Below are 11948 nucleotides of genomic sequence, written 5' to 3'. Positions count from 1 at the left end.
GCCCTACTGATATAGTTTTTACATGTTACCTATACATTATATTATTGCATAACAATTGATATTGTTTGAACGCCAATGGGTAATTTTCGAACATCAATGGATAAATATTGTATCCTACAAATGTATATTATGAACTTGTAATAACAGAAAATTGATTATAACTATTGGAAAGGTTTTTATTTTTGCTACAAATTGGGTATTACTACTCTAATTTTGGCACAAGCCCCTTCTTATAATTTATCACCTAGTGCAAATGACCAAATTTCGAATATATTTTCAAAATATTATCTTTTTATTATATCAGTATCTTATAGTTGAATAACCCCTGAGGTATAAATTACTAAATTAAAAGCAAACCTTTCAAAGTTTGACAATGAAAACATACAAAACTACAATGTGGGAGAAGATGGGACTCTAAATTGAAATATATTTACATTAGCAGTATTCTGCAACTTGTAGTTAACCTACTGAATTTAATTAACCGACTGTGCTAGTTTCTTTGCCATGTAAACTTCATATACATAACGTTAAACCGATATTTTTTTGTTGTTTTTATCTTTAAAAAAGTCATATTGACCCCTGACTATTTTCCCTATGCTTATATCTTAGTGTTTTTTTACAAAACTTTTTACAAAACTAGTTTTATGAGACAAAATCAAACTGTACGAAATATTCAAGGTTGTTTTATGAAGCTATGAAATTAGTTTGTTTGGTTCGCACACGCAAATTAAAAAGAATCTCGGCTTTACTATGATTTTTTTTCTCGGCTTTACTATGCATTTTTTACCTGTTGAAAGTATACTGTTTCTATTTTACATATTTTTTTTAATATTTAAAAACAGTAATCAGCTTTGACGGGCGTTTTATAAAGTCGGGATAATATACTGTCGAATAATAATTCTGTAACCTTATTTTCCTGATTATCATTAAATGGGGCTCCGTAAAAAGAAAATTAAACAAAAGTCACGCCTTACAAAGTGTCCCATCTTTCCCCACCCTACTATATTAAAAACTTTCTGTAATCGATCAAAGTTGTTTTGATAAAGCAAAATTACGTCACATATTTACTTTTGTCAAAGCGTGATTGGATCGTTGTTTTGGTAAAACTTTCCATAATCGATCAAAGTTGTTGTCCTGAAACAAAACGAATTACTCTGCGCTGTCAACATCCGGCTTTAAGGAATGTTTATAATTATATCAATAATCTCAGACAAGGCTCGAGCAAGTCCGTGTCGGTATAAGTATAATAAGCTCTCGAGTCTTCAGCGAAATTCAGTTGAAATTTTACTGTAGTTACGGTAGATAATCGTCACTGCAATGTATTAAGTGATTTTTTTCTGTAGTTTAATTGTTTACTTTAGAAACAGGAAAACATATATAAAAGTTGTGTTTAAAAGTTTATAGCACAAAGTGGGTCAATTTTCTACCATATTTGATTTATGTATATTATTTTCTTCCTCCTTAGGCTGCGTACAACCAAAACGTACGGTTATGATTCGATTACTATCGTCTGTGTTCATTCTTGGTGTTGTATGTTTGGTAAATAGCCAAGTAACTCTTGAATCTTGTCGTATGGAATGTGGACACGTCCTTGGAGTTCAAACTACTGAGGGTGCTGCTGTGCAGGCTGGCCCACCGGGTAAAAAAGGTCCTGCTGGACCTGTAGGCCCAAAGGGGCAAAAAGGCGACGAAGGCCAACCATGTACGGGCTGTGGCGAAGAAAGCGAAGTTGGTCAACTTCGTGAAGAAGTAAACAACATGAAACGTAAGCTACGTTGTATCTGAAATTCGCTTAACACCCACCGAAATGTTACATATAATAGGATGGGAAAAGATGGGACACTTTGTCAGATGAGTATTTTTATTTTAATTTCATTTAACGGACCCTATATTTAATAATAATCAGAATAATAATATTACCGAATTATTCGACAGTAATACCACGACTTTACAAAACGGGCGTCATAGCTGACGATTACTGTTTTAAAATATTAAAAAAATATGAAGAATAGAAACAGTATACTTTAAACAGGTAAAAAACTGCGAAATAGTAAGGTGCTTATTTTAAATGTGGCAAAAATAATAATACTAAAGCCGATGAAATTTTGTAGTTTCCAAGTGTGAACGATTAAACTATTTTTATAGCTTCATTAAACAACCTTGAAAGATATATACGCATAGAGAAAATAGGCACGGTAAATATGATTTTAATTTAAAATAAAAAGAAACAAAAAATATCGATTTTAAGTTATATGTATAAAGTTTACATGGCAAAGAAACTAGCACAGTCGGTTAATTAAATTCGGCAGGTTAACTACAAGTTGCAGAATATTGATAATGTAAATATATTTCAATTTGTTGTCCCATCTTCCCCCACATTGCAGTTTTGTATGTTTTCATTGCCAAACTTTTAAAGATTTGCTTTTAATTTATTATTTTATACCTCAGGGGTATTCAACTATAAGATACTGATACAATAAAAAGATAATATTTTAAAAATATATTCGAAATTCAGTCATTTGCACGTGAAAATAATTTATAAGAAGTAGCTTGTACGAAAAACAGTGTAGTAATACCCAATTTGTGACAAAAATGTAAACTTTTTCAATAGTTAATATCAATTATTTGTTATTTCAAGTTTATTTACATTTGTAGGATACAATATTTATCAACTGATGTTCGAACATTACCCATCGTCGTTCAAACCATACCAATTGTTATACAGTTAATATAATGTAGGTAACATGTTAAACTGTAGTAGGGCAAGGGGAAAGAATGTTTAAACCTGATTTTCAAAGCGTACAGTATTATTTCGTGTTATTAACGTGTATTCATAATAATAAATAGACTTACTTTTCAAAATTAACAATGATTTTAAACTGTCCCATCTTATGCTGTGTTTTTTCGAATGTGTAATATTTCACTTTGTGTGCGAATTGTTGTCAATTAATAAAGGAATGATAGTACCAATTTCTGGTATTACCTAAAAACCGCAATTTATTTTGATTTTAAAAATATGTGCTTAAGTGTCCCATCTTCCCCCATTGTACTATAAACGTGGTGATCCATATTCGGTTATGAGGTGCATGAAGCAGAACATCTGTGTTAGCGATTGCCGTTGACTATCACGCAAGTACAAACCAAGTTACATTCATTCAACTCTTAGAATTGCTGATGCCACGCTCGTGCCAAGATGTCTCAACAAGAAAACCGAACTGGTCGAAAGGCGGAGTTCACACCATATACCCTAATCCTGGTTCACAAGTTGGCGTTCAAGTTTATTGCGATTTAGTAACTGATGGTGGTGGTTGGGTGGTATGTTGAAACTACATTAAACTTTTGCTCTTATAGTATATTAAAATTACATTTGATTTTTGCTCTTGTATTTAAATAAATCTTGTTGTAAAGGTATTTCAAAGACGCAAAGACGGCTCAGAAAACTTTTTTAGGGATTGGAACAATTATGTTTCCGGTTTCGGGAACTTGGAAGGCGAATTTTGGCTTGGTAAGAATTTTATTTTTTTTAATAAGCGTGTTTTAACAACTGTTGTTTTACCGTTACTACCCGTCCTATCGCATTTATCAACTCTCTTGTTCTTCGTTGTCGTGACCGAAAAGACGAAATAAATTTCATACGTTCATTCAGAATAGAAGCCTCATATAAAACAATATTGACCTACTTTTGATCGTATGCAGGCTTGGATGTAATCCACAATTTAACTGCCAATAATGAATACGAGATGAGAGTCGATTTGGAAGACTTTGACGGCAATAAAACTCATGCAGTGTACAGGTATTTTATCCGAAAATAATTTTAAACAAAAGATAATCAACAATATTTTCGTTTTAGCAACTTCGTTGTGTCGGGGGCGCCTCTGTATGCACTTGCTGTATCCGGTTACAGTGGTAATGCAGGTGAGACAAAACAATTAGATAGTTTCTCTCATACTTATATATTATAATTAAGTAACCATTCCGCAGTTATACACGAAGTGGTAAAATTAATTTTGTTTCAGTCAGGTCTTATATACGATTATGTGTGATTGAAAACTTGTATGTTTGTGACGTTTCTTATGTTTAAGCCTACTGAAGACTTATATTGTTAGGTTCGGCCATGATATCAGGAAATTTTTCGACTAAGGACCGTGACCAGGACAGCCGTCCAGGAAGTTGCGCAGAGAGCTACAAGGGCGGGTGGTGGTACACCGCTTGTCATTCCGCTAACTTAAACGGCCTCTACCTGAGCGGACAACACGATTCGTATGCGAATGGTGTGAACTGGCGTCCGTGGCGAGGCTACCATTACTCTTTAAAGATTTCGGAGATGAAGTTACGAAGAAAGTGACGATCAGTGCACTTCATGAAGCACGTCATCTTGTATATTGCTCCAACGATTTTAGCATTACATAAAAAAAACTCTAAAAATAACAATCACCCACAAAGTTTCCCAATTTGGTAACTTGTAAGCGACACGAGGTGTGTGAAACAAAGCACCCGTGTTATAATTACTGTCTTTGCCCGGTCACATGTCATTCATTTATATCCCTAAATATATATTCAGTGAACTCAAGCTCATATAGTTTAAATAAACCAACCGTATGAAATCATTTGAGTAACAAGGCATGCCTGAAACTTTGTCAGAACATTTTATTTATTTTCGTTGTATGTTGCACGAACGACAAGGAGAGGTTACGGCCGACTTGTGGAAGAGTAAGAGAGCAAAAACTTAATGAAAGGGCACGCAAAATATACGATGTCCCTCAGCAAGTTAATACGTTAATATTAAACATAGAGATGATAAGTTATTATACTGAATATAAAAGAGACAATAAGTTATATTACAAAATATCACTTGAAACACCCAAAACATGAACAAAACACAAGTACAAATATGAACAAAACATTGGATGAGATAAGAAAGTGATCAAGTTAACGTTTAATTTTTTTTAAATCTTTTTTTACCATGTCACATCCCAGTCTCAATTACCGTGGTTCTTATTTGTAACTGCACCATCCTTTATGTTTTTAACATAGATACCTCGTTACAAACAACCTAAATGCTTTTATTTATTAAGGGAGATTTAAAATATTCACGGTGGGCATAAAATACCTCAATGGACTTAAATTGTTTGCAATGTATAAAAATAATCTCAGCGTTTATAAAATATTTGTAAAAAAACTGTCAGCAAGAAAAGACTTTGATATATATATTCAAATTTGGTCGTCGGAGCATTTATAATCGTGGTAATTCGTTAGAGTTTTTCTAACAAAGAATATAAAACATTGCCTAAATTCATTTTCACAAGAAGTAGAACAAGCATTTATATCTTTGAATAAAGCACTTTATTTATAAGTTCCAAAACAATAACTTATTAAAGTCAATAAAAGGTAATTGCACACGTTTAAATATAAATTAGTTCAGTGTTTGCGAAACTTTCTGGTTAGTCTTGAAAGTGAAATTCTAAAGGAGCCTGACGGACTGCTGTTGCTGCCATGCGTGGAATTGTCTGAGTCAGAATTACTTTGTATTTCAGCACTTTGTGTGGAAATTGGAGGGGTCAGGCAACCATTTCTTTTAGATTTCGAAGTTGCCTTTGCATTTAGGGAAGCATGTCGTGTTATAGATGAATTTGGTACAGAAAACGGGCCTGTTGGGGGATTGTTTTTGATTGACAGGCTTGTTGTTTCATTGGAATATTTAACAAATGGTGTTTGTGTTGCATGTACAGGTGGTATGTTGAAATTAGACAATTCTCTTTCAGATATTTCCACTTCACCAATGCTGGGGGTTATATTATTACAAGTTGGTGGCGTATTGCTTGTCACTTGTCGCTCACTGAATTCGAAGTGCTGGAAAAAAAAAAGTTTAGTAACCAGTACATGCTATAAAGCATAATTCATAATGTTATAATATATGCTATAATGTATAATTATATAAAAACATCCCATGCTAAATGAATATATCGGCGCCGTGGCAAAGTGGTTAGTGCGCCTGCCTCTTACCCAGAGGTAATGGGTTCAAGGCTCGTTGCTGCTACCATTGTTGGCGTATGTGTCTTTGGGCAAGACACTTAACGGCAATTGCACCAACGCAGTGGTCACTAATGGGTTGTCTAAATTATCAGCCATACATAAAATAATGAAAAAATAAATACCCACAAAGTAACATACATGGTAACTCTTAAGCTGGTATGTGGTGTTAAACCCATGTGATACCGACTGTCATTTTCCAGCCACGCTAGGATAAAGCAAGTTACATTTCATTCCCCATTTAAAATGACATAAATTCATCTATTTTTCTTATTTGACGTATGTAAAAATCAAACTAAATATTCCCAGTATAAAAATAACATGGAAGTCCAACACTTCGAAAGTAATTCTATAAATAAAATGACATTTTGTTACTCACAGACACTCTTAGGGGACTATTTTCAGCTGGTGGTATAACTATTGGAGAAAATCTTTCTTCACTTGTTTGTGAGATTTGAATTGTGTTCATAGCATTGCTTGTGAATGAAGCTGTAAATTAGTGAAGTTGGAAAAGAATTTTCACACTTTCTACTAAAAGCATCACTTGTTTTAAAAAAAAATAAAAATTACAAACAATATTTTAAATTTAATTTATACAAAACAATTTTTCATAGAATAAAGGTAGTTTGGAATTTCCATGTAAACAGTTGCCCCATACTCAAACAACAGGAAGTAATATAACAACACAATCAGCCCACACAAGCTTCAGGAACTAAGGATTACTAAATGTATTCTCACAGCACGAGGCGTTGGGAAGTGACGCATGTTGAGCAGCGTCGAGATACGTTGCTCTGTCGCAACATACTGCATCATCAACTTCAGTCGGTTGACGAGCTCCATTAGAACTGCGGACAAAGCAAAGCGTGATGAATGACGTGATTCGTAAAACTTGCACAATGCTCGTGATGTGACAGCCAAGGATTAGTGTTACGAGCCATATATGCTAAGAACGGAAACTCCAACTTGGTCTATATAAAATTTCCCACTTATGCAGCCTAAGTTAAATTCCCATGTCAACAATATGCAACATAAACTTACGTCAAAAATTAGGTTTCCCAGGTATACAATGGAAACAGTTGCATCATAATTGAATAGATAAATAAAACCAATGAATGAACACATAAATGTAATACATTCACCCTCACATGGCGGGCAACGGCAGTCGCCATAACACAGGTGTTTTGTTTTATACACCTAGTACCCCTTGTTCTATACACCTCATATCAAACAGCTTATGCTAAGTTAAATACAACATATTAAAACACAATTACTTTCTTGTGATGCTGACCATTCGATGATATTCTGTTGGAGATGATGCACCATTATCCACTGAAGATGGCGGAGTGTCACAATGCTCCCGGGGCGTCCGTGAACCTCGCAACTGGGAACTAAATTTATATATTCAGGTTTCAAGTAACAAATAATTGTAGTAATTAACGTGATATGCCAGGGGCCGCGCCTTGGAGGTTGGGTACTGGCAATGTATGCTCGCACTGTGAGAGGATAAATGTTGGAGGCTCTGACACTGTTGTAGGCAAATGTGTCCCCCGGCAAGTCAATCACCAAACGAAAATTGCTCATATTCAGTGGTCACTCCAGGGCCAAATTGTTATTGAAACAAAAGATAAACCGAAAACAATCGCCCACTAAAAGTTACACCGGTAGTATGACAAGTATTAATGTCGGTTCATGCGAGGTCAATAAGTTACATTTATTCATTTATAAACCAAGTATTGAATTTTAAACATTTTAACATTTTATTAATTCTACATACCTGAATGCAGAGATTGGTTGTTCAGATGATTGTGGCTGTTTGTTCAACACTTGCTACAATGAAATATAAATAAATAATATTAGTGCCACCCATTTTTTTTATTATGCTTTAAAAATTTAATAACTCGAAATAAAAATAATACTAGTGTTACTAAAATATAATTTTTATTTTGCTTTTATTTTTATTAAAATTTTTATTATGCTTTTAAATTAAATCACTTGAGACAGATAAATAATACTAGTAACACCATTTTTTTATTATGCTTAAAAAATTAAATTACCTGAATATATCCCCCTGATGGCTCAGTTGCTTGGTGATTGGCCTCCCTTTGTGGGGAAGGTGTTCTTCTAGGGTGATTATAATCCATGGTGAATGAGGGTGAGTAGGGGGGTGGGTTAGATGGGAGAATTATCGTGCTTAGATAATGCTCCGGATTGTCACTTAGTTGGGGCCGGCAAAGGTTAACGCGAGGGTCATTATGAGATAAATATCGTTTCATTTCTGGGTCAGATGAAGTGTTTCTTATTGGTGAGTATGACTTTAACCTTTCTTTGCGTTGCGGGTTTAGTGTTCCCCAGCTTGTTAGACTGTCAAAGTTTTGTGGCTTGTGGGTTTCTACAACAGCGTGGACAGTTGGATCTTGCATGCTTACTGACTTGAATGAGTTGGAGAAATTTCCAGAATTTGGAACGGGAAAAGGCATGCCTGGAAACAGGAAATACAATCAGTTTATACAACCTAATGCATTGCTTCCTTGAATCGAAAGCAGGCATGACATGGCATGGTTTTATTATATTCAAAACATCCACTAATCAGGGAAGTAATATTAAGTTGAGAAGGATGCAACCAGAAATAAGTTACGTCACCGCATGTTTTTACTGAGTCATGCAGATACCACGAGTTTAAAACAACAGTGCATGTAAATGCAAACACCACGCACACACTACTTAGTATAATAGTATACGTTGCTTTAACTAACACATGGTATGTTATGTACTAGTTATATAATATAAAACATCAATTACAAATAAACATATTATTGACACCAGTATGTTGTACATTCACGACTTGTATATTGATTGTAGAAACATTGGAACACAACAAAGAGTCAAAAAGCTATTTACAGAACAAATGTCATATGCCTGGCACCAACAGTTTATATATTATTGAAAGCCACTTATTGATAAACTGTTGCCATTGTGGCCATGTGTGTGTGTGTGTGTCTTTAGGCAAGCTATTTCATGGTAATTATTCAAACCTGGCGGTCCCTTATTATTTGTCTAAATTTTTAGTCAAACTTTTAAAAGATCAAAAAAATCAGTCACCCACAAAGATACATATATGTCAACTAGTAATTGGTGTATATTCAACAAAACACCTTTGTTAGTGGGGTAGATTCCATTTGAAGAAGAGACTGATGATGACATTTAGGCCAAATATATATACTGTTTATTAAATAATCTTATTAGATTTAATTTAACCCATAAAACACAGTTACTGTAGTAAATACCTTGAAATGCTTTCGAAATTTTATTCTGAAAGAATCTACTTGACTGAAATATTGGCGTAAGTGTTTGTAAATCAAGTGGGAGGTCATGTGACTTTAACATGAGGTCCATCACCACAACAACCACGCTGTATCGCTTGTGCTGGTTCTGCAACATATCCTGAATCGCCATATCTGTCTTGAACTTCAACCAAAAGTTTGAAATGAAGCTCCTGCATTGTCAATCACAGTTATTTGTTTGTATAAACAGAAAGTAATAAAGTAGGTTGGGGTAAGATGGTTCATGTTTTTATTTTATCGTGCCATTTGGTAGTAAACAAAGACTATTAAGAGAATTGTATAACCGTCTCCCCACAAATCTAAGAGTGTTGTTAATTGTTAAACACAAGAGAAATGGGGTTTTACGTGCTATTCACCTTACCCCAAATTACAATATATTAAAATCCATAGTACAAAAGTGATCACCGGCTAAATGCTAATAACACTCAGGTCCACAATGATAGGAGTTTTAAGCTTTCAACCTAGCATACATTGATTACAATGTAAGTTGTCTAACCAGTATACTACTGAGCTGTCAGAAAACAAACAAATTGTGATGTTCATATTCATACCTGGTAACAACAATACAGGTATATTTGCACGTCTTGAATGCACTTTCCAGAAACGTACTCTGAGCCCCTCCAGAAGGACAATCTTTCGCAAAATCAAATATTCGCAATTGTTGAGGTTCGATTGCTTTTCTTAACTCCTAGAAAACATAGTCTTTATTTTATATATGACTTTTACCTTTACAAATATTGTAATTTTACATGGACAGGAAATTACATGTTACCCTAATTATTAAAACAGAGGACATTATACTTTTTGGTGTATGGCTGTCAATTTTGAGAACCCAATAGTGACCACTGGATCAATTGCTATTAGGTGTATTCCCCAAGGACACATGCCCACAACGACAATGGTAGCAGTTTCCATCCTCGAAGACCATAATTCTGGGCTAGAGAGCAAACCTCTTTGCCCCTGCACCAATTTAAAACAAATAACATGTTAATAAAAAACCTTACCTCAGCTTGATAGTAGTCTGTGTCCGGATCATAAATAAGAAGCACATCGTGCTGAAAGCCAACGTCACCACTACTTGGCTCAGCAGAGCGGTACGAAGAGACAGATGAGGGAATACCGAAATCATGTTTATCCTGTTTGTATGAATACGATGGGAAATTGCCTTTTTCATCAGAATAAAAATCTTCATGACTAAATCCTTTGCTGGTAAACTGCTGTTTGTATTTCTCTTCTGAATTAGGTCTGCCATTCATAAAGCTGGAGCTTGTATTCAACATATGAATGTTTGTACTAGGTGGTAATGAGAAATAATCCTCTCTGTGTTTACCAACGCTGTGGTACGGGCTGGGAAATGTTGAAGAATGCTGGCTCCCAACGCCTGAGTCTGCCATTTTTATTTAAAACAACAGAGAAAATACTAAAGCTGGTCAACAATGAAACAATCAAACAACATATCAATTATATATGTATATATATATATGTATATATGTAGAGTAAAGGATATCTTTATGGTTATTTTTCCCCAGTAATTTTAAAGAATCTTTAACATTTGGTTCTTTAAGTTCACAAGTCAAACAGTTGTCTAAAGATCTCTTTCATAATTATAATACACTTGACGGCACACGGCAACAACATTTATTTATATTTATCCAGTTTAACTAAAAACTCTGTCCTGTTTTAGTTCGTAAATATAAAAATAGTCTAAGTGAATTCTATGTTTTAACCTTGACGCAGCGAAACCACGGCACAACCCTGCACTAAACCTGATAAACCGGTAATTCCAAGCAGCAACTAACCCTAGCTTAGTTCTTCGTCGAGCAATGACTAAATATCTTCCAGTGACGTCATTGTGTTTTTTCTTATTTAGTATCCGATGATGGGGAACTCCCGGCTACGGGAGAAAAAGCGAAATAAGATAATGCGAAATCGAGAGGAAATTATCAACAATTACATTTGGGTATCGTAAAGGCCATCGTCTGGGTCAATGTGTTTTTGAATAGTACAGTACTGTTATTAATTTAACATTTTCAAAAATGATCATTAAATATTGGGGTGCTAGTGAGGAATCCTCCCCCCTTGCCTATAGAAAAAACGAGAAACTAAAAAAAGAAAAAAGAAAATCATTAGACCGTAACGGTATTTCCCCATAAAAAATCATATATTAGTAAATATATCATATATTATTAAATATCCCGGGTTATGGTACACCTGCAGCAGCAATCTTGGTGTCGTTGGAAAGAAGAAGCGACACTTCAATTACGTATCAAAAAATATATTAAATAATCAAAGTACTTTTGGTTATGTGGGCCGTCAAAGTTGACCCGCGATAAAATACAAAAATCGTTAATAAAAATTAACAAAATTTTGACACACGTTAATGTATAGCAACATGCAGAACATATTAAAAAATTGGGGTAATACCGCCACTAGTTTTCACTTTATTAATACTTTCGCAACACCTACTTTTAACGTATTATTCATAGACGCTGCACCTAGTGAAGTCGACTCCCCCCGCTGAAGGAAAGAAACTACTTCTCTTTGAAATTTAATATCTCAAGTTATAGAAAGGCTAAA

The 11948-nt window shown here is 34.4% G+C and overlaps 2 protein-coding genes across 2 annotated transcripts; one reads left to right on the top strand and one right to left on the bottom strand.

Moving 5' to 3' along the window:
- Nucleotides 1-1469: 1469 nt before the first annotated feature.
- Nucleotides 1470-4596, top strand: LOC100181591 (ficolin-1-like). The gene is made up of 6 exons (XM_009859592.2): nt 1470-1765; nt 3167-3315; nt 3409-3505; nt 3697-3793; nt 3851-3915; nt 4107-4596. The coding sequence occupies exons 1-6, from the start codon at nt 1492-1494 to the stop codon at nt 4343-4345; spliced, it is 921 nt and encodes a 306-aa protein (XP_009857894.1). The 5' UTR covers nt 1470-1491; the 3' UTR covers nt 4346-4596.
- Nucleotides 4597-5053: 457 nt separating this feature from the next.
- On the bottom strand, nt 5054-10819 carry LOC100182356. The gene is made up of 9 exons (XM_002128722.4): nt 10376-10819; nt 9923-10059; nt 9315-9523; nt 8085-8509; nt 7805-7857; nt 7302-7418; nt 6769-6875; nt 6410-6519; nt 5054-5850 (listed from the first exon to the last, which is right to left on the bottom strand). Exons 1-9 carry the CDS (start codon nt 10763-10765, stop codon nt 5419-5421), a joined length of 1980 nt encoding a protein of 659 aa, XP_002128758.1. The 5' UTR covers nt 10766-10819; the 3' UTR covers nt 5054-5418.
- Between the last annotated feature and the right edge of the window lie 1129 nt (nt 10820-11948).

The sequence above is a fragment of the Ciona intestinalis genome, chromosome 3, assembly GCF_000224145.3.
Source record: "Ciona intestinalis chromosome 3, KH, whole genome shotgun sequence".
NCBI classification, from domain to species: domain Eukaryota; kingdom Metazoa; phylum Chordata; class Ascidiacea; order Phlebobranchia; family Cionidae; genus Ciona; species Ciona intestinalis.
The sequence above is the reverse complement of the archived record's forward strand: the minus strand, read 5'-3'. Positions and strand labels throughout refer to the sequence as shown.

What these genes read in the sequence shown, in the direction of transcription:
- LOC100181591 (XM_009859592.2), top strand. Translation starts at nt 1,492, where the DNA reads ATGATTCGATTACTATCGTCTGTGTTCATTCTTGGTGTTGTATGTTTG. An exon ending in CTGATGGTGGTGGTTGGGTG is followed by an intron (nt 3,316 to 3,408) that starts GTATGTTGAAAC and finishes CTTGTTGTAAAG; the next exon opens with GTATTTCAAAGACGCAAAGA. An exon ending in GGAAGGCGAATTTTGGCTTG is followed by an intron (nt 3,506 to 3,696) that starts GTAAGAATTTTA and finishes GATCGTATGCAG; the next exon opens with GCTTGGATGTAATCCACAAT.
- LOC100182356 (XM_002128722.4), bottom strand. Translation starts at nt 10,765, where the DNA reads ATGGCAGACTCAGGCGTTGGGAGCCAGCATTCTTCAACATTTCCCAGC. An exon ending in CAACCAATCTCTGCATTCAG is followed by an intron (nt 7,419 to 7,804) that starts GTATGTAGAATT and finishes ATATAAATTTAG; the next exon opens with TTCCCAGTTGCGAGGTTCAC. An exon ending in ACTTCCCAACGCCTCGTGCT is followed by an intron (nt 6,520 to 6,768) that starts GTGAGAATACAT and finishes ACTAATTTACAG; the next exon opens with CTTCATTCACAAGCAATGCT.